This window comes from Sorex fumeus, unplaced genomic scaffold (assembly GCF_029834395.1).
Source record: "Sorex fumeus unplaced genomic scaffold, SorFum_2.1 ptg000006l, whole genome shotgun sequence".
Taxonomy (NCBI): domain Eukaryota; kingdom Metazoa; phylum Chordata; class Mammalia; order Eulipotyphla; family Soricidae; genus Sorex; species Sorex fumeus.
Genome location: NW_026606063.1, coordinates 50,339,817 through 50,362,648, shown reverse-complemented (window position 1 = coordinate 50,362,648; position 22,832 = coordinate 50,339,817). Strand labels below are relative to the sequence as shown.

The 22,832-nt window shown below is 44.1% G+C and overlaps 1 protein-coding gene across 4 annotated transcripts in view; it reads right to left on the bottom strand.

Moving 5' to 3' along the window:
* The window catches only part of BCL11A (BCL11 transcription factor A), a 99,969-nt gene extending 77,867 nt beyond the window's left edge, over positions 1 to 22,102 (bottom strand). The window contains exons 1-3 of one of the 4 annotated variants that reach the window (XM_056128892.1): positions 22,030 to 22,102; positions 21,391 to 21,565; positions 13,982 to 14,311 (exon numbers count right to left, since the gene is read on the bottom strand). In XM_056128892.1, the coding sequence (XP_055984867.1) occupies positions 13,982 to 14,311; positions 21,391 to 21,445 (385 nt within the window). In that variant the 5' untranslated portion in view covers positions 21,446 to 21,565; positions 22,030 to 22,102. The other 3 variants (XM_056128898.1, XM_056128895.1, XM_056128896.1) reach the window with 3 other exon arrangements.
* Positions 22,103 to 22,832: the final 730 nt, after the last annotated feature.

Here is a 22,832-nt window from a genome sequence, read left to right as displayed (position 1 = left end):
TTCATAAAATACATAATAAATAATATTAATGAAACAAAAATAGATTCATAAGCCTTGGCTTGAGCTTTTATTATTTCACACCAGGGGAAACACAGCCAGTGGAAGTCGCTGCACATATGCCCTTCGGCCAGCCAGCCACCACCATTGACCGTTACTGAACAAATGGGGATGAAGGGAAGAACAGTGGCCTGGAACTGGGGGTTCTGGAAATGCCCCCATGAGAGGCCCCTGGTCACAGTACGAGGCAGAGTCCACAATGTCTCACTCCCAAGACAGCTTCCCCAAGCAGCTGGGAAAAGTTACCCACAGGCTGCTTCCTCTTCCCAAGGCAGCCCAGGCTGTTCTGGCAGTGGCCACCCTTTACCTCCCGACCCACCCCCCATATAAAGAATGACACCCCCTAGACCCAGAATGAAATGAGCCTGACCAAGTGACTCAGGCTGGTCTCTCAGTCCAGTCAACAGCTCCAGCCCTGGAAGTCGCCTTTCTTCCCACCGCCACCAAGGCCCTGTTTACCTGTCACCACATCCCAACAGCCCCTGGCTTTACCCCCAGCTGCCCCCTCCCCTTCCCTCTCCCCCAAATCCAACACACCCACCGCACAATCGAATCTAATTAAGATCAGGAAGAAATTTGCATTTCCTTTTCACTGTACCCCAGTAATCACAGAAGTTCTTCAAATTTTGAGAATTTTGTCCCTCTGCTAATTATTTCCCTGGTTTTGCATTTCAAGGCACAAAGACAGTCTCTCTCACTGGTGGTCTATTAATAGTTTGAAGTTTTGAGCATCCGAAGGTAGGATAGATTTTTCCCCCTCCTTTAAAACTAATCTGTCATTTCCAGTTTTGTAAAACACTTTATCATTTTTGTTTTTGTTGGTAATGCTAGTTTTAATGTTTCTTCCCCAAAGACAGCTAAGTAAGCTGTGCTATCCTATATACTATGATTTAGCCTCTCTCTTTCCGATAGCCTGGTTTACTGATTTACAGAAACTTGGTATGTGAATGGCGGGGCGGGGGGCGGGGTGGGGGGGGTGCGGGAAGAAAAAGAAAAAAAAGAAGAAAATTCCTTGGCATAAGTATATGTTTGCTGATCAAATTTCAGATCATGTGTTGTTCATTATTATGACTTTACTTGAAAAACAGTTTGCCACAGTGAGATGGATTTGCTTTATATGCTCTCTACCCCTCCACTCCCTTTCAGGACTTCGAAAAACAGAACAATTTTTTTAAGGTACATTTAAGCATGAACTGGTTTGGATTAAAACAATGTAATGTTTCAACATCTGTAAATTCCCTCAAAATATGTTTTTAAGACTGATGCAAAGCCACACATGATTTTGAGGGAGCTAATGAGATTGTCCCACCAACAAAATTTAATGGTGGTTTAAGAAATTCTAATACTTTTCATTTACTTCCTGTGGAATTATTTGTGTACTTGACACTTACACAGTTTCTCCATTATATAACAATCTACTCTGAGTCTGCAAGATTGTGCCTATCTATTAGAATGAAATTTGTGCTCCATATAAGCAGAAGTTTCCAGTCAGTCTTGACTTGCCATTATGCTTCAATGTAAAGTATGACTATAGCTGTGTATAAAGCACAAGCTGCTCCCTGCTCACGGTTTTTAACTCTAATACTGTAATCTTTCTTGCTGCTTCTAGGGCTGTGTCAGTGTTTACATTCCTGGAAGTTAAATAAACCGACATGGCAAAACTCCTGGATAGACTGAATAATAAGGCTTGTGATGACTAAATTGTTTACTTTTTACCTGGTTAGAGATCCTTTTCTTGTAAAGTTTGGGGGAGAGACATAGAAAGAAGGAATGAAGGGGGTGGGGGGAATGTGTGATATGAGAAAGAGAGAGAGAGAGATTTACACACTGGCTTCCACTTACAAAGACTTTCTTCCTCACAGCCCACACGATTGAAACAGGGTGCAGAAGTTCGTTTTGTCTTTTTCATTCTGTCACGTTTTTTTTTAAATACCAGGTCATCTGAATACCCTTCCCTAGCGCTCTCCCCCTACCCAATAAAAAGTATGAATATGTTTTTGCCTATTTTCAAATAGCAAATTATCCATTAGATTTCATCATATCTTAGTAAAGCAATTACATCAAGAAAATGATAGTGCGTGTGGAATCAATTATGCATGCAGTTGGCCGAAGACCAAAGGCTGTGAAGTCGGAGAGGGCAGAATCGCTCGACACACACAAATAAAAAGCCCCTGGATCTCACAGATGGACCCCATCAGTTCATCTTACTGCCTAAAAAGTTCATGCACTTAATAATTTATTTGTGTTCTGGATACTGTTTCCCAGCTGAATATTAACAACTTTGAACTAAGGCATGCTTTTAGTATGGTATGGCTAGAAGTCACCGAGGGGCAGCCCTAGGGTCCCTGGGCGGTTAAAATTATAGTTCTGTTTCTTACACACTGTTCGTTTTCCAGCACAACTTATTTCCTTTCATTAAACATTCCTTTTCATCAGACTATCAGTTTCAGGATTCTGATTCTGCTGATTAACCAGCCATAAACTCATAGACTCCAAGATGAACATCAATAAGAGCGCAGGTATTCCCCAGCAAAAACACCCCCCCACCCCCACCCCAATCACAAGCTCTCAAACACTGGAAACCGTTAGTGAGCACCTGACTTTCACAACCAGGGCACTGGTTGTACCTTGAGGAAGGCACCTGGGAGCCCAGAAACCAAAGTTTCCTTTGGTGGCTAGGGGAGGATACGGAGCAGCTGAAAGCATTCGCCACCAAGGCCACAGGGTTTGGGACCTGAGCAAAAAGCCAAATAAGACAGCCCAGCCCAGGCAAATAGGGCCTGCTGCGGGTCTAAGAGAAGGAATCCTGTGCATTGTTAAGGTCTGTCGTTTGCAGCAGTCTCTCTTCCAAAGGAGTCTGATGTCTTAATCCACTGTTAGACTCAAGTCTCTCTGCCATTGCACTGCTAACAATGAGAGTGGCAGCAACTTTACTGAGAGAACAGGGACGAGCGATATTTCTGCGCTTATTTCTGTGCGTATCAGGATGGGCCTCAATCAAACACTTAAATTGTACAGTCTTCCCCCCAAATGAGAACGACTTCCAGCCAACACTTCCACAAACTGTACTTAACGTTAAAAGAAAACGGATAAAACATATGTAATTACTCTAGGTTAGACTTCTAATTCCTCAATTCACTAAAGAAAACTTGGCAAGAAGATGCATCATTTTGCTCCTTTCTACTGGGGCATCTGAGGAGTAGAGCCACTGAGGCAGCTAATACACAAAACATGATCAAAAGTGATTAACAACAGCTTCATATGCAAATTGCATTAATGAAGGAGTGCAAAGTCATCATGTAAATTAAATATGTCAAATCTCTTGGTGAACTTTCAATCTTGAGAAGAAAAAACACAGCTTTAATTTTTTTACATCATCAATTTTGCAAGATTGAAAAATCTAAGAATCTTGGTGCTACAAACAATTTTCACCTTTTTTTTCTCCTTCAGCAGGCTGACAGGCCAGCCTGATGTGCACCGAATGTACATGTTAATAGGCCAATCAAAAATGCAAAACAATTCGCAATTACTGGAAGGACCTAATGGTCATTAGAATTTACAACTAGGTAATGAACTGAAGTCTGCCCACACCATGCATATTCATAAAGCAATTTAGCCTTTGAAGATTAAAGAAGTGCTTAAAATTCAAATGAGCTTTAGCAAATTATCAGTAAGATTCATCCAAAAAGCAAAGGGTTTTTCTTCCTATGATTTCCTCATTTTTTTAATGCAAAATTGTTATATCTTCCAGACTGAGCTTAAACTAAACATTGAGCTTCTAGTGAAGCCAAAGGGGCTAAGAGACAAACAGAGGCTGCAAACATCGTTACGGACTTTGTTCATAAAACTAAGCCCTTAAGAGCCAAACCTATCTCTAAACATGGTAATTTATCAAAAACAGCCCAGAGTTGCTCATAGGCAATACTGCACAGGCCTCCAACAAAACAGATTAACACAAGTCCCACCACCCTCCCAAAAAGCCTTTTTCCCCTCAAGTTGAGTCTCCTGTGTAAACATCCACTATGGTATAAAAACAGCTTTTTCATCGACTGGCATTCATTTTAGAAGTTTCTGCTTCCAAAGAGAAAAGAGCAAGAAAGGAGAAGCTATGAGGCAGGGGCACGAGATCTGGTTTACTTCCGAGAAGTTAAAAATCCTGTCGTTCAGTATTTCTCCTCCTGGTGTCCCCCCCTCCTACACTGACTGCGCTGCATCCAAGAGCAACTATGATCCAGAGAGCCATGGGGTCCAGCCACCAAACGCATCAAATCACTCCTCTTATTAAAGTGCAGTGGGAATAGGCATTTTCCAGTTTGCCAACGACCTGTCTAGAGAAGAATCAAACTCCCACCTTGAATGCCAACCCACACCTTCCTGAACTCAAGACACTGGAAGAATTCCATGGCTAGCATTCCCAAGACAGTCCTCCTTTTCTGGCTTTCCAAAACCCCAACCCAGGTGAAGACATGAAAGCCCCCTCTCATCTAGACTGCAAGTCAGATTAAGAAGGACTTTGAAAGGACCAGGGTGCCTGCTCCCACACATCCACTGCCAGACCTGACAGGATCTCTGTCTGGTGGCCACATTACCACATTTGAATTCCTATTAAAAATATTTCAATCCCTTGGCCACCTGGCTCTCCCTCCTCATCCTTCACCACACTAACTCCCTGCCCCATCATGACCCACAGAGCTTAAGAGCTGAGATTACCTAAAATATGGGAGAGAAGAAGGAAATGAGACAGAGATGGGAGAACGCTTCAGGCCTGAACCCTGACTCCTTAACTCTCTCATCCATAGGTCCTGCTCAGAAACCTGCCACTTTCCAATGTTTCTTCGAAAGAACAGACTGCAGGACCGCATCCACCACCATCTGTATGAGCCACAGGTCCACAGTCCTGACCAATTCCATTTGACACTAATGTTACTCTACATGAGTAGAGTTCAATGAGGGTTGATATGGGATGTGACAGAGTAAATCAGAATTAGATTAAAAACAAAAGTTTAGAAACCAATGCTACACTGAAGAGCAAATGGGACTTGAAGGCCAAATTTCCCCTAACTGCCTTCACATCATTTTCCCTATTAGAGTATTTATTTCCCTGTCACCCCACTGCAGGCAAAGCTGCAATCCCACCTTTTAAAAAAAGGGTGAATAAGTATAGGAAACCCTAAGATGCTCCTCTATAGATATAATACCTATATACTTAATACACAGCAATTAACTTCTGGTCAGGAGTCTGCAGGCAGCAAGCTGCCCCAAGCAGATACGGGAGGTGGGGGCCCAGAGCTGGGACAAGCACAAAAGACAGGTCCAACAACAATGCCTGCTGTCAGCAGCTGAATTATTTTTATACAGGAATTTTTATCTCTATTGTACAAACAAGTACGTGTCTGTGCAGACTTGTTAAGCAATCCACTTGTATGTAGAATAAGATTTTTTTTCCTTTCTTGCTACCAGTCACACAGCTCCAAGATCAGAAGAAATACATAGTCTTTGAAGCTGCTCAAATGTTTTAGTTAAAAGGACAGCAGTTGTTTTCAAAGATCCAAGAGTATCTTTATCAGAATTAAATTTTTCCTTATTGATTTTTCCCCTTAACATAACAAAAACATAACATGAGAAGGTTACGATTTATTATTAAAAATTTCCTCAGTCTTTAAATCAGTCTTCAGTAGCCAATGTTCACTTTTAAATAATATTTTATATTTATATATATATATAACCTTTTAAAAAAAATCTTAAGGTGGAATGCAGTGAGAGATGGAAACTCAAGAGATTCAAATTTTAATATGGGTGAATATATTGTTTTAACTGAGTACTCAAAGACTGGGGACGAGTGCTAAAGTGAGCAGTAAAAGGTTCACTGTGAGCTCCCCTAAAATGCGAATGTCAGAAAATCATGGGATCTCTTGAGTAAAGAGAAATGTTTTGGGAGCTCATAGAAAAAAGTCCACATTTAACATGTGAAAGATGAGACATGGCACTATGTGCCAACTCAGGTAAGAACCCAATCAGGTACACCTGATTTCCCTGAAAATTAACTGCTCTGCTTCTTATGCAGCTTTTTTATGCATCATTATATACGAAGAAAATGAACAATTGATGAACATCAGTGTAAATGCCCTGATGCTTAGTAGGAGGCTTGTAGTTTTAAGAAAGTTCAAAAAGAAAAGGGGGGATATATAATGACCCCCATGTTCTTTGTGAAAAAGCACCTTTTCAGTTTCACAATAATTCCATTCTTCATTTTAATGGATTTTTTCAAATCAGTGGGCTCACCCCTATCTAAAACTCCAACCAAAGCACAGGTGTAATTGTTCATCACGAATGCTAACCACAGTGAAGGTACAAACAGAGACGCATTGTGAGTGACCAAAGGTCCCCAGGTATCCCCTTCATCAACATGCCTGTTTCCTCTGGGAATTCCCTGGCAGGGCCCTTTCCATTCTGAATAACACACTACCTACCTGATCTGAAAAAGGGCGTGCCGGGCGCCTTCTCGCCTCTTTTACAGGAAGTTTAAATCTGATCCTCTCACCTTTGGTGGGTCTAATTTGTTGTTTAGCACTCCAAGAACGTGGTATTACATTTTTCTAAAGAGATCAAAAAGCAAAACGAGGACAGAGGAGGGAGCCCAGCCTAGCACAGGAGCCACCTGTCCAGGTAAGCCTTCCAGCGGCATTGCATCAGATCCGCTCACATCCGTCTCCAGGGTGAGCCCAGAGATGAAATACTCTCATGCCCCGTCTGCAAACTTCCCATTTGCCAGTTCTTGGCAGCTTAATTTTCCAAGTGTTTGGTTTCAGGAAATGTGTGTGTTTTTCTTTGTATGTTTTGTGGATTTACCACAACTGGTTCTGACAGCTGTTGATTCTGTTAAGTGAACACATTATTAAAAAAAAAAAAGCCCTCTTTAAAACCTCAAGCAAGAGTGGACTCAAAAATAATGATAAAATATTTTAATGGAGTTCCAGTTGAAAGTTGGCTTTCAAAAAAAAAGTACAAATGAAGAATACAGAAGTCCTTTAAGTCAGCACAAGATTGAAACTGAATGGCCATGTGTGTGCACGTGTGTGCGTGTCTGTCTCTCTGTCTGTCTAATGGGAAAGAGGGATGTTGCAAATCATGACAAATATTTACACTGTACTCCCTTTGTTCAAATCACATACTTTTAACAGGAAAAGCTGAAACTCGGCTATTTAAATTTTTAAATAGTCAAATGCCTGTAATTAACCATATGAAACAAATTATGGCGCATTTCTCCATACCAGCACATGCAAAAAAAAAAAAAAACCATGGTGGTAGATTGGGAGGTGGCAGAGTTGGGGAGACAACTCCAAAAGGAGGTAAGGATGATGTGTTCATTTTGCTCTAGATCAAAGACAAACACGAGTAGAAACTGTGGTGTATCGAGCATTTTCACATCGCTGTCTCTCACACTGGGCTATCTAAGTTTACACAATTCCCCGGACTAAGCCGCATATTAAGCTTGCTGTGTACAGCTTTATTATGGTGTGGTAGTTGAAGCAGCATTAATATTCCGGCTCCGCATCTGACAGGGCATTTACATGCGCCCATCTGAGCGGCACCTGAGAGCTCTGCCAAGGTGCAGTCAGTGTGCGCCTATTGTAAAGGCAAATGAAGCTCACCTATTCCCTGCTGGGGTCAGAAGTGACCTCAGCACCCCCCACGCCTCAAATTCCTCCCTTGCCAACCTAACTCAATGCCATCACAGAATGACGAATGAGCTCAGAAATAGACCCCAAGTTACTAACCCTGCTAAGAACAGCAAAAGCCTTTGCTGAAATGTTTTAAAAATGCATAGGGAGTGCAGCTGGCCAGTAAAAAAGCAGAGAGACAAATTCCAGCAAACCCAATGTGGAATACGTTACATTCTCAAACTGATTAGAAATACAGCCTGATGTTTACTGGCTTCAAATTGAGTTTGGCATCAAGCATACTGGCTTTAATAATACTGGCATTTTTTTATTATTATTTTAAATCTGCCTTTGGTTTCTAGGAGCACATGTGGAGAGTTAACGCATTCTTATTCATCAGGTTACATTTCCTGGAAATGAAGTTTGTGACAGAAAATGACTCTAGTAGCAATAATATGGTTAGTGCTCAAATTAATTAGGTCATTGTTGTAAAAGCTACATGGCAAATTACAAAGGTAAATTTACTGATATTGGCCAGTAGTCTATACCCTAGACAGAAAGTATTTACCTGGGAAGGAGGAAACAGAGGAAGGATGGCTACCTTGACCAATTTTCTATTTGCCATACAAATAAAAATACTAGTTACCCAATAAATTATATAATATGAGCATACTTTATGAACTTTATTAATGTCTTCCAAACTGACACATAAGATTAAAACCTGCTTCATTTGAGATAATGTTAAAAGTGGGCACTAAGTTAAAAAAAATTTAATCCTTGTAATAACAACACTGCTGACAAAACCATGACCTAAATGAAATCTGAACAAGCAGAAAGGTACTAAAGATCCTTGGTGATTAAATCTCTTGCTAAAAAAGTGGCAATGTGCCAGGCTGGGTCCAGCTTGATGCTAAGTGCTTTTTATTGCACAAAGCTGGTACTACTGTATATAAAAACAGACTTAGGCTTGGGGTAAATTTTGTTCAAATGATTTCTTTGTGCAATAAAGGGTGTGAACAGACTAACCAAAGTAGATTAAATTAACATCGAATGATGCAACTTCTGTGCATCTCCCTAGCTGCACTGCTTCACTTCAATTTCATATTTTCTCCCAAAGGGAAGTCCAACTTTCTTCCGTTCACACTGATCAGGGTGTGAAGCCACCATTCACCTAGCCACCCTGATTAAACACTTTCATTAAGAAATCACAAAAATTCTAGGGGGCAGGGGGATAACAAATTTGCACATTTGTTATATTCTCCAATTTAGTCCTCCCACATTAGCCAAACTACGCTGAGGTTGCATAGTGAAATTAATGATTTTCCAGGACTCTAAAATGTGCCATTAATATGCATCCAACTCGCTTCTTCCCTTAGCTTGAGGTTTGTTGTCCTGACATTGCCTGCTCGTTTCTACACCCAATTGCATTTTCCAGCCCATGGGCAGCTCCACAATTAAATGCCACATTCACTAGGAGAAAGGTGTGCAAAACAGATTCCAGATCCTTCAAAATAAAAGGCACACCTTGCAACATAACAAGGAATGGGGTGACTCAAGAAATTGTAGCACAGTGCTTTGGTGGTTTTTTTTTCTTCAAGCTTTCACGGAATAAACAGAGAGAATGGGAGGGAAACTTTCCCCTCTGCTCCTGTTCTTGAAGTGAATACATATTTGTGTTTCCAATAAAAGGCCATTTTTACATTAACTGTCCGTAACAGCAGGAGACAGAAAAACTAACACAATCTCCACATCACACACAGGATGATCTTCATATCACGTGAACCTATTCTCAAAACTATGATTTATAAAAGATAACCAGGAAAATGCAAAATGGATCTTTTCCGTGGCACAGAAAGAGTAATGTCTGAGGAATTTTGGGATCTGGGGAACCTTCCACATTTTAGATTTTTTTTTCTTTTTGGCTTCCCGAAGTAAATTTAGCAGCCATGCGGGCCACTGTGTTTAATTAAGCTTTCAAAAGTCCTCTGACAATGCCAACAATTGTAAGACACTTCTGCGGCTCAATCATGCAATCACTGTGACAGTTCTATTTACAATTTGTCTTAGAAAGAGTTTCTCTGACATTGTACTTTGACAAAACATCCAAGCTGCCAGTTCACAACCTTTCTGTGTCTTATTTACAAATACAGCTTGTATATAGGACTCCCAGTCTCCTGAACATGAATCTTTGGGTAGTGGCCTCACAAACATAGGCTCCCTAAGAAAATCTTAGGAAACACTATTCCCTGTTCTCTGGATTCTGAAAGTAAGTAAAATATTCACCACTATATGAGCTGATGGGGGTGGGGGGCTTCAGGGGATAGGATGTTGGTAGTTGTTCCTTTTAACTGCCATGCTAAAAATTCACTTTAGAAGCCGGTTAGCTTTTATTCAGAATCACACAAATAAAGAGAAATAAAAAAATAAGTAGTTATGATGGCATACTATAATTTATAGTCTCATTTACAATTATACTAGAAAGCATACAAATATATCCTCCAGTTCAATCTGACCTAAAAAGGAATTAGAAAGGGTACAAAAAAGAACAGGCAATTTGATTTTCTAAATTATGAAAAGCACAAATGTCTTATATTTGCTTTAATTTTAAGTAACATTCTAATGTTTTGTTTTAAATGGGTAATTCTCTCTTTACTGGACTACCTGTCTTAGAGGCCTTACACATGATTATTTAGTTATGAGGCATATTGCCTAAGCAAATAACTTTTTAATATTCTAATATGTCTATGTTCATGATTTTAAAGGGGAAAAATGCTGCATATCAACTGTAGTAGATTTTACTATATTTAAAGAACTTGTCATATTTACTCTAATTCTCTCAAAAAGCAAGTAACTTTATGACAACCCGGTCCTAATTTAAAGATTTTGATATGTAAGAAGTAAAAAGTTTGACGTTGCAGAATAATATATATATATATTTTTTAATTTTCTAGAAGGGAACAGTAGTTTCACATTCATTGATCTTCCATGATTATTTCTCCTGTCATAAAATGTGTAACTAAAAAACAAAGTTCTTATTAAATGTCGGAACTGCCAGTCAAAGGCCATGGTGGATATTTGACAGACACAGTGATGAAATGGGCCTCAGACAGTATAATCTGCTCGTTTTCAATCAAAATAATAGTTCAAAGATCTCACTGGATCAATCACAAGATATTTTGAATATTTGAATAAAATATTTAAAAACAGCCTGATCCACAGATAGGTGTGGTCTGAGCATTTGTACATGAGTGCAGCGATGGAGCGTAGACACTTATTTACAGGTAAAAATCAACCTTCCGAAAAAATACTCAGCTAGGAGAGGCCTTTGTACAGTCGAGATGCACACCATTTTACTGATCATTTAAAGAACTCTACTTCATTCTTCTATTTGAAAGCCTCAAATTCCAAACCTTATTTATGTCAGGAAGAAAATGTGTCACTGTTTCATTCCTGCTTCCTGCCTATAAAATGCACAGAGCACACAAGACAACCGGAATCCAACTTACATCACTTTAATAAAGACTTCCCTCCATGGCGCACTTCAATGGCTACCTTTTATGTGGTTGCCAAACATATTCTTCTAGAGATTCATCAATGTATCCCCTTCCTAATACAGAGCGTTGCTTCTCCTTTCTCTCTGTGACACAATTCAAGTATCTACTGAATGATTACTCTTATTGTTTCCTTCCTCATCATAAAAAGAAAAACAGACTTGGAATTGCAAAGACGTGCTTGAGAGCCACAGGCTGGGAGGGCAGAGCTGACTTCCAGAACTTCACTCCAGAGGCAGCAAAGAAGCCTGAGCATCTTAATTTATGTGCAATGGCAGAATGTTAATTTCACTATAGGAAACTCTTACATTGTTGTGAATTATGAGAAGTTGTGATTCTAGTTACTGATGTCTCGTTTTGAGATGTGACCAGGCTATTTATGTTCCACCAATTCCAGGGTGAGGACAGGTGATTAAACCCAATGAGAGGAATCAAGACTTTGCAATTATTCATGCATGAGAGGTTTGCCTCACCTGGGTCACAGCACCTGTGCACCCATTGAATATCTTAGATACCTCAGACAGCTTTTCATCTCAGTGAAATTATTTGGTGACAGCCCTATAAAACATTTTAAAGTTGCCGTTTTGTTTTGCTTTGTTTGGTTTCCCTGGACCCGGCTATTGTACTAGAAGAAAGAAAGAAAGAAAGAAAGAAAGAAAGAAAGAAAGAAAGAAAGAAAGAGAGAAAGAAACAACACAGTATAATCTTTATGACAACCAGAGTTAAGGAAAATATCTTTTCTTTCCTTACATAAATTTACAATGTAGCAGTAAAAAGCCTTAACTATATATAGGGCCTTCTTCCCAGCTTTAACATTCCTCCACTAAGTACAGAGGCACAGAATTTCTGAGTCGGTTAATCTGAGACTGAATAACCTATTTGGGACCTCAGTTAGAAGTGTGGTTTTAATTCTTGCTTGACAGACACTGTGTTTTGTCTTTTAAACGAGCAGCTCGATATGTAAATACGATGTTACATCACGCAAGTGTTACTCCATATTTGGTGATTTAGAAAGGCTTTGGATCTCGGAAGACGACAAATCCCCCTTCCGCTTGCTCTTGCTTCATTAATCATGCCTTACACTTCTGTTCATTTTCCTTCCAGTCACAAAACAGCACATGGAAATGGTCATTGCCATCTCCTACTGGGAGGTAGGTGGGGAGGGACAAGATAAAATCTTAACCTATATGTCACATAAGCTAAAGGTGGTAGGTTCAGGAAAAATATATTTTGTAAATGCATCCTAGGAGCAGATTTCTCACTTCACTAAAGCAAAAGTATCTGAGTGCTATTGTAGAAAGCATTTTTAAAAAGAAAGAAAACGCCACGTTTGATTTTCATGCTCAAATTCTGGAGGGGGAGTAGAGAAATACATGACATTTAATTCCCTCCAGACCACCGGTCTACAGCAGTTCAACTCTGTGGTCAAACTAGGTCGAAGAGACAAGTTTCTAAGAGTCCACTGATCAGAGGCCCTGTCCTTCCTAAAAGTGAACAAACCTCTGTTATTAGGAGAGGAAGGAGATGTATGAACAGGCATGCCCGTTTCTGTCATCACAGAATCTACACTCACTTTGTCCTATGTGTTAAATCACTATTGTTTTCCTAAAAACATGTTTTAAGGGCCACTATCTAGTGCTGCTGTTTATCATTGAGAGTAGGGATTTAAGTCCCTCTGTTAGCCTTTAATTCCTTCTCCCCTGGGCTGCTGAGAAACCCACACACCTAGCTATTACCTCTCTGCTAAAATTAACAAAGGAAGGAGAGCTGTTGAAGAAGAGTGTATTTTTTTTCCAAGAGAATTTTTACATTGTGTTAGCAGAAACAGTGGAAGTCTGGACTGGACATTTGTAAGGGTGACATGTGGTTGTGTAAACCACAAACAAAATCAAGATACATCTGTCAAAACCACATCAGAGACAAGAGAGAGCACAGAGAAGCATTTATCATTTAGCCGAGGAGGCAGGCTGCAGGGAGCAGCCGTTCCTGTCAAACCAACCTTTTGAAATTTCCAACATGCCCTTAAACTTTTCGAGTAAGCATGTCTGTGCGCTTCAGCAACTGCCCTCTCTACTCTGGCCTGGCCAGTCGAAAATGGCATCTTAAAGTCAAGGTCACGGTGTCATCCCACCATGGGCTGTGTTTAATTACAGCCCCATAAGGGCTGACAGCCAATATGGATCCAAGGCTAGCCCTGAAGCTCAGTTAACTCTTTCCACCCCTCCCAAATGCCCTGCCAGCCCACCCCACCTCACAGAAGCCTTGGCAACTAACTGGAGGCCAGAACAGGCATTCTGATCCAAACGGGTCATTAGCCCAACTACATAGGCTTCTGCATGGCCACTTTGCCTTTGACTCATCACCAAGGCTAGAAATGGGCAACACAAAGTGGGTGCAGTGTGGTAAGTTTCAAACCCCAAAAGGGAGATGGAGAGGAAAAGGGAAAGGAATAGAGAATCAACTCAGGCAGAGAGAGGGTTATCAGGTGTGTGTACCTAGTCCGCCCACATCTGACTCAGTGAAGTGGAAAATATTTATTTGTGTGTGTACTCTGGATATAAGAGGAATGATGATTTTAGCATTACAGGCTGTCACAGACAGTCACAGGGAGAAATACAGAAATCACTCCACCACTCCTTAGTGCTTGGCTATAGCACCTCTAAAAATGAAAAGAAAACATGCAAACAGCTTTTCTCCTTGCTTCTCATTTACCTGCTATGTGTTCCTGTTTGGGGCAAATTCCTCTAGATGACGTTGATAAACAATCGTCATCCTCTGGCGTGACCTGGATGCCAACCTCCACGGGATTGGATGCTTTTTTCATCTCGATTGGTGAAGGGGAAGGTGGCTTATCCACAGCTTTTTCTAAGCAGAGGCTGCCATTGCATTGTTTCCGTTTGTGCTCGATAAAAATAAGAATGTCCCCCAATGGGAAGTTCATCTGGCACTGCCCACACGTGAGGAGGTCATGGTCCCCTTCTGGCGCTCCCAAAGGGCCGTGGTCTGGTTCATCATCTGTAAGAATGGCTTCAAGAGGTTCGGCTGTGGTTGGAAAAACAAAAGCACAATTATTAGAGTGCCAGACAGGAGGGAAAAGGGGATATACATTCTCAACCCCAGCCCACCCCAAACCACATTATGCAGAACAATCTTAGTCTTCTCCAGCTAACACTCAGAATATGTGAGCACCTACAATGCACCAGGATATGGAGATAATCAACAAGAAAGCAATTTTTATCCATGAGATAAATCAGCATGAATTTCAAGAAAACTGCCTGATTTGCTCAACTCTAGAGAAAAATGCACACATATACACAGCACACACACACACACACACGTACGCACGCACGCACGCACGCATGCACACTCGCACAACACAGGTGTCTGCCTTGTGAGTTTATAGAGACTATGAATGTCAAATAAATAGTTAACATAGGCAACATAAAGAAAACTTAAATAATAACTAGCCTCCCCAAATGGCAAAAATATGAATTGAAACCAAATTTGTTTATTTTTTTCCTTAGAGATTAAGTAGTCTATTGTGCCAAAGAATGAAAGAGGTGAATAAACACACACAGCCTTTGTATGTGGATATACTCCTAAGTATACAATACAGAGATATAGCCTCATAAATTTAAAAGCTACTACATCACACAGAAAATGTGCCACATTTTCACTATTGTAATAAGAAAACGAATGCATTCACCTGTGAAACAGATCTAAATAATAATCATAACGCAGCATAATTCACACTGCCAAAAACCTTTCTGATCTCACTCTCAGCAGTGCCACAAAATCAAAGAAATACCAAATTCACTGGCAATTCTTCTCAGACACATTAGCTAAATGGGATACTTTTGAGTACTTAAGAAAATAAGCCAATTAGTCATTTTTTCATTCTGAAGAAAGGAATGCCTAAAATATTCTAAACATGTTTGCACTTGGTGGCCTCCATCACATAAAAATCAGAATGGTCAAGCAAACGCCACATTTCAGAACAAGGCTGAGAAGCTCTTTCTTCAGACTTGAAATACTTCTTCTAATGTTGTCAAAGTTGACTAATTTTCTGAATGAGCTCCAAAACGCTTCATTATGGAACTATTTCTACACACATAATCACTAGCGGATGGTAGAACAAGGTAGATATGTGTTTCGATCCTGTTTTCCTTTTTCTTTTTTTTTCAAACTTTGCACCATATATACTCCAGCATCTATTTGAACAGTGTCTATCATTTTTTAACCTTCCAAAGAAGAAAAAGAGAGTTGGTCTCTTGACTCCTAAAACCTTATACTTAAAAAAATTTTTTCTCACAAAATACAAAACACATCTGTGATGCTGCAAGTTAATAAAACTGAAGCAGAAAATGTACAAGTCTTAAACAGTTAATCAGTCTGACCTTCTTTAGCAAGCTGCCAATTTCACATTTAATGAACTTAAAGCCACAGAGAATCAAAAAATAGATTTTAATTTGAGTGTAGAATATTGGAACAGATTTTGATAAAGTGCAAAAATCCAGTGAACTCAGGTTAAATTTATTTCAACCCTACCCGGGCTGCATATTGAGGGGGAAGATCTGGAGTAACTCCCAGATGTGCTGGGTGAAATAATATTGAGAGGGCCCAGCCTAGCTGCACCTGTGCTCAAGTAGGACATGTCATCATTTCTAGCCTCTGGTACTCCTCCCAATTTAATGTAAGGTCACCACAGGAATATGAAGGTTATTTCCTTACTAATAAAGGCAGCAAGGTAAGCACTTTGCCCAACATACTGACCAAAGATAAATACAAAATACACAGGCAGACTTTTCAAATATGGAGACAAATGGAAGTGCTTTTGCATTGTATCTCTATGTCATTTTTCTCCCATATTTGCTTTCATTTTGACCAACTGAGCAACTTGAATAGAGAAGTCATTCTCTAGGATCCCTAATGATCATACTAAGGATTTTATAAACACATTGTCAAATATGTCTCTTTTTTGTTCAGTGTTAACTACAACATCTAAAGTTCCTGGATTAAAAACTTGGAAAAAATTAATTTTACTAAAGTTTGTAGTATGTTGAACCTTTTGGGGGGCAAAGTATATTTTAATCCCACTGCTAAGATTGGCTTCTTATTCCCAAGGCCTAAAACATTCATAAAAATAAAAATATTATTTAGGAGCAAAAGGAAATATTCTTCTAGGTACCAAACAGTTAAAGGTAATGCAGTACAAAACAGACTTGGTTAAAGTCTTCTAAATGTAGTGACTGAACTGACTTACAATCAAAACCAGGAAATGAAGTGGTAATTCAGAGGTTGCTGATTACACCTCCACATTTCACCTAATTAATTTTATAGGAGGCAAAGTTCTTGAAAATAACAAGATGATCAAATGTACAGATATAAAACCTGTAACCTCAACATTTTCTATGCTCTTAACGTAAATTATTGCTAATTAACAAGAATTATATCCTAATGTATGAAATACGCTTAACATAGGGCTCCTTGCAAACATTTAGCTAGAGATGTTCAGAGAAATACCAAAGTGTTCTTATTATTACTGCTGTATTATTAAAAATCAGAGGAAATGGGGCACAAAGAAAATATGAAAATACAATTCTCTTGGTGTAGTCTGATTTGCATTGACATCTTTTCTCAGAGGCAATCAACATTTCCTTTCTGGGCATCTGATAATTTCTCTGTATTTTAATGCAAATTCCTTTTTCCCTAAAAACATTCCTAACCTCAGCCATTTTACCCCCCTCCCTCAATTCAACTCTATCCTTCTTCACCCCCACAATACCATCGTTTCTAAACTCCAGTCTCAGCTACAAAGATAGGAGTCCAGAATTAAAGTGGAAGGGAGTGGGCAAATAATCGTAATAATTAGCCGCGGATTTTCTGTAAGGGGAGAAAGAAATTGAAATAAAATGTTTCTGCGTTCAAACAGCAAGACAGAATGTAATGTCTCAATAGCCCAGCGGCAGACTAAGGTCCCTTTCCTCTCTCTGCAATTGCGGAGGAATAAATTTACAACAACAAGAAAGAAAGGGTGTGTGTGAAGCCGGGGTGGGGGGGGGGGGAGGGGGGAGCGGGGGGGGGCTAACACTTAGAAGAAATGTAGAGAAGGGAAACGAGGACTGCTTAGGGGAGGGGGAGAGGGGGGGCTAAGCCTTCAAGTTTGCTTTCCAAGTTCTTCTCTTTGATTGTCTTAACAGAGCAAGGAAGCCAACCGCTGGTGAAATGCAGAAAGGAAAAAGTAAAGCAACAAAAGAGAAAGCAAGGGCGACAGGTCCGGGGCAGGGGGACCGGCGGGGGCGTAACGAGTAGAAGTGAAGTTGGGCGCGGGGACTCTGGGGCACAAAGCGCGCAGCTTGCTGGCCGCCGGCTCGGGCAGTGTTCGCGGTGAACACGTGCAACGGCGGCGGCCGAGCTGGGGGAGACCCAGGGTCGGCGATCTGCCGGTAGCGGGCGGCTAGGGACCCCCGACTGTCGCTCCAGCGCCGATCCAGCCCCGCAGCGGGTGACCACGGTTCCTAGGGCCCGGCAGTTGAAGAAGGAGTGAGGTTTGGGAAACCCGGCCGGTTAGCCTGATTCCGTCTCGTTAATCACCCCGCGCACCTCGAGCGCGGGTCCTGAAATTCGTTGTGTCCACAAGCTCACACTTTTTACTTTGGGGGTGGGGGGAGTGTTAATCTCTGTAAATGCATTTCTCCCGCAATTCCCGGGACCGGTGTGCGCAGCGAGGCGGCGGCGGCTGCGGTTATTCATTATTAATGACGCTGCTTGCCCGCATCATTATGATGATAACTATTACTATTGTTGTGATTTCGGGCTCCAAGGCGAGAGCTGCAGGAGGTGGGGTGGGGGGTGGGGCAGGGGGGCTGGACTGCAGATCTGCCCCGCAAGCAAGCCCGCCGCTGCCGCCGGGGTCAGTTCTTAGCGCAGGGGATAAGGAGGTGGAAGAAGTGAACCTCAACACGAAGTGCAAACTAGCCACATCTTGCCCTTTGGCCTCGCCCCGTAGCTCACTCCCCTTTCCTTCTTACCAAAAAAAAACAAACAAAAAAGAAGAAAAGAAAAGGAAAAAAACCCCTCCCCGAGAGAAAGAGAAAACTGCACCCCGCTAGGTGCTGGGCATGCGGGGGTGTCGGCCGCGCGCACGGGCTCGTCTCTGAAGCCCAGGCCAGAAGCATTTTTAAAGTCAAAAGGAAGAACAAAGACTTAAGGGGTGAAGGGGGTGGGGGGAGAAAAGGAATTCTGCCTAACCGTCCGTTTCCCCCACCCCCACCCTCGCAAAGCTGGTCCCTCCCCGGCTGAGAAACGCCGAACAGGGGGTTGGGGGAGGCGCTGGTACAGGTTCAAGTTCGCTGAGCTTTTTTGATCTTGTTCTGCCTCCTAGCGACCGAATGGTTCATTCAGCCCAAGAGCGGTGGATGGGGGGGAGAGGGGGTCCTGCGGACTGGAGGGTTCCCGCCCCCCTCTAACACCCAGAAAAGAAGCAGCAGCCCTTCCAAATTGGTCCTATAATCTAAAACTTCTCCTTGGGGTTGGGGAAGACAGGGACTAACTCGCCCAGCCTGCACTGTCCCGAGATGAGCCCGGGATGGGGGTTTGGGGCGGGCAGCCCGACAGCAAGCCCCAGTCCGTTTTCTGAGCCCCCCAGCGCATCCTTGCGCAAAAGGGCCAGCCTTTCCCGAGTCCTGCGAACACTGCCCTTCCTTCCCGCCGGTACCTGGCCGGGTTGTAACTTCACACCGCTGCGCGCCGTGTCTGCTGCGTATCCGGCGCTGCCGGGGGAGTAGGGGGCGGGGGAGAGTGGTGAGGGAGGGATGCGCGGGGGTGGGGAGAGGGAGGGCCCCGCAACGTGCCGGGGCGGGGGAGCTTCCGAAGTATATGACAAGTTCCAGAGCCCAGTGAAAAATTCAAAACCTATGCGCACCTCCCTTAAAAAGTACAGAACTGGAGACCTGGAGATATACATATATATATATATATATATATATATATATATATGAGATATATATATATATCTTCCTTTAAACCGGCACCAAAAATTAAAATTAGTCAAGTATGAAAAGGGGAATGATTGTGGGCCTTCTCACGCCTTTTTTTCCTGCTATCAAACTTTAGTAAGTACCCACGCTCTTGCAGGCGTGTTTGATTAGACTTGAGACAGTTCTGTACATAGACTCAGAAGGACCGTTTAACCCCCTCCTTCACATCCCCACACATGCAAGTATCCACCGACCCCGGTCCGGAACCGAGGGTAAGAACTCAAAGGTGAAGTGCGCAGTGTTCCTGGGTCAAGCATTCCAAAACGCACATTTGAACATATGTCTCTCCTGTCCACCCCGCCCCCACCGTCACTCCCACCTGGCCGGGCCTCACTGGAGCGCCAGGAATTAGTAGCCAGACCCAAAGGTGGGGTGGGGGGAGGAGTTGGGGGCAGTTAGGGAAAGCACGTGGTGACCTCCCCTCTGTCCTGTACTGTGGACAAGAATTGGGGCGGGGGAGGGGCCGAGGAGAGAACAGAAAACGCGCTTTTCCAGTAGCTTCGCAACATTTAAAAATAATAATAATGATGATGATGATGATGCTTTGGAAAGTCAAGTTTTTCCCCGGCCGATTTTGCAGTCGATCTGGCCGGGAGGCGGTCTGCGCATTGTGCTGGGGGCGAGGCGAGACCTTGGACCCGGCTGGCGCGGAGTCGCAGCGCGGCCTGCCGCTGTGCGGGCGGGCGGGCGGCGGGCGCCGGGTGGGCGATCGCGGGCGGGGCGGGGGCGCGGTGAGGCCCGGCGAGGCCCAGCCGCCGCCGCCACCCGCTTCTGGGCTGCCGCGCTGCGCTCGGTCCTCTGTCTGTTTGTTGGCAGGAGGCTCCCGCACACGCGGTGCTTGTAAACATTCAGACACGAGATTTTTCCCAATCAAAATCCACTTCCACTTTTTTTGAAAATCTTCCAAAAAATAGTAAGAGGAGGGAGTTCCTCGCTCCCTCTCCGTGTCGCTGGCGCTCTAAGTTTGCAACTAAAAGGATTTTGGGGAAGGGGGTAAATTTTTACCCCCCTTCAATTAGGGATCATAAGATTTTTGCGGGGGGGGGGGCGGGGAGTGTAAAGAGAAGACCGTTGCAAAAAAAAAAAAAATCGCCGGCGGAACGCTTGCTTCTGTTTAGGCAGGAGGTTTTCTCTTTTTCATGTCTCTTTTATTTTATTTTTATTTCTTTTCATTTTGCATGTCTTCTCGCCGCCACTAAGGTTCAGCCGGGAGGGGCGGGCAGGGCAAATCCAGCGATCGCAGTTCGGGCGCCCTCCCTTCCCTCTCCCGCTGGCCCCTGGCCGTTCCTCCTGCCCTTCGAAGGCGGCGCGGGAGGGCAAACGCGAGGAGCCGGCACAAAAGGCCACGGGACAAACACCCACCTCGGGCCGGAACAAAAGGCAGCAGAGCCGGCCGCGCCTCCGGTCCTTCCCCGCCGCCTGGCTCTCCCTGCAGCCGCGGCCCCTTTCCAGACTCGGCTGAGTCCCGAACGCCGGGGGCCCCCCCATGGTCCCACTTTCTCACTATTGTGGAGATGACTACTTTGCTCCCATGCACACTTGACCGTGAGCGCGCGGGTGTCCGAGGGCCAGTCTCACTTCTTTTTCTCCCCGGGATTTTTTTTTTCTTTAGGTTTGAACTCCCTCCCCCACCCCACTCCATTTTCCTACGGTGAGTGCAAACAACCCCCTTTCGCTCCCTCCAGCTCCTTCCTCTAGGTTTGCAAGAGTTGTACTCATCCTTAGCATTGTTCATTATTTTTGCAAAACTGAAGGAGAAATCATAGCAGTCCTTTTCCAAAGGCGAAATAAGACAGCGGAAAGCAGGAAAGAGGAGGAGACACGTTTTTTTTTAATTAAATTAAATTAAAAGGTCTGTGCTATCCCCAAAAGTGTACACAGCGTTATGGTTTGGGATGGTATGAGGGCTTTTTTTTCCCTCCCCCTTTAATTTTTTTTTTTTTAGCCCAACTATAGGAGATTTTTCTCGTGGAAAAAAATTAGATGCACGCACACACCCCTCTCTCCCCCTCGCTCTAGCTTCTTGTCCTGCGCGCTCTCGTGATTATTAATAATTATTATTACTATTATTGGGTTACTTACGCGAGAATTCCCGTTTGCTTAAGTGCTGGGGTTTGCCTTGCTTGCGGCGAGACATGGTGGGCTGCGGGGCGGGCGGCGGCGGCGGCGGCGGCGGCGGGCGGACGACGGCTCGGTTCACATCGGGAGAGCCGGGTTAGAAAGAAGGAGACTCCAGAGAAAATATCTTCATCAGTGCCTTTTGACATCCAAAATAAATTAGAAATAATACAAAGATGGCGCAGGGAAGATGAATTGTGGGAGAGCCGTCATGGCTTTTTTTTTTAAGCAAAAAAAAAGAGAGAGAGAGAGAGAGAGCAGAGAGATAGAGGGAGAGAGAGAGAGATGAAAAAAATGGCAAAAGCCCCCCTGAGCTGCAAGTTCAAGTGCGGACGTGACGTCCCTGCGAACTTGAACGTCAGGAGTCTGGATGGACAGAGACACACAAAACATGGGCAGGGCGAGCAGGAGAGAAGGGGAGGAGGGAAGGGGAAGCTCACACCAATGGACACACATCAGGGGCTGGACATGAAAAAGAGACCAGGACAAGCCAATGGCCAGTGCGGGGCGGGGGAGGTGCGGGCGGGGGGCTCAGCAGACGCCAGACGCGGCCCCCGGGGGAGGGGCGGCGGATGGGAGGGGGCGCTGGGGCCGCGGGCTCACCAGTGGCCGCAGCGAGCGCGGAGGCGGCGGCTTGGCCACGAAAGAAGAAAGGGGCGGCGGGGGGGGGGGGGGGCAAGACGTGCGCCTTGCTACTCCCCCCCCCCCCCCCGCACGCGGACTCAAAAAATGAAAGGTTATTTTAAAAAAGAAGAAGAAGCAGTCGCAGCCGCAAGAGTACCCGAGGAGGATGCAGCCCGGGGCCGGGGAAGCGCGGGAGGAGGGACGCCAGGTAGAGTTGCTCCCGGACACCCTCCTCCGTGCGCACACCCACTTCCCCTCCCCGCCACCGCCGCCGCGCTCGCTCCCCGCGTGCGGATGTCCGGGGCCGAAGCGAAAGCCCCGAGCCCGTGGCTCTGCTAGGGAAACTTTGCCGGAGGAGCGGATAGCCAAGAAAAATCACCCGAAGTTGAGAGCTGAGCCTCCAAGTTACAGCTCCGCAGCGGACGCGGGGTGGCGGGAGGGAGCGCGCGGTAAGCGGAGTCCGGCCCAACTTTGCAAGGTTGAAGGGTCCGGAAGGGCAGTGTCCGGGTCTCTGTGAACTCCAGAGTGTATCAGGGAAGGGACGAGAGCGAGGGAGTCAGGGCAGGCCGGGGCGGGAGGGCTGGGAGGCGACCCCTAAGGACGAACCCGGAGGGGGGCGAGGAGATAAGCACCGGGCCAAGCGATTGAGACTGAGAGCGATCGGAAGCGCGGGAGACTAGGGTCCACGGGGTCAAGCAAAGACTGAAGCAAGGAATAAAGAACCAGGAGCGAGACTCCGGACACATTCCGGCCCCCAGGGGGGAGCGCGGGCCAACCCGGGG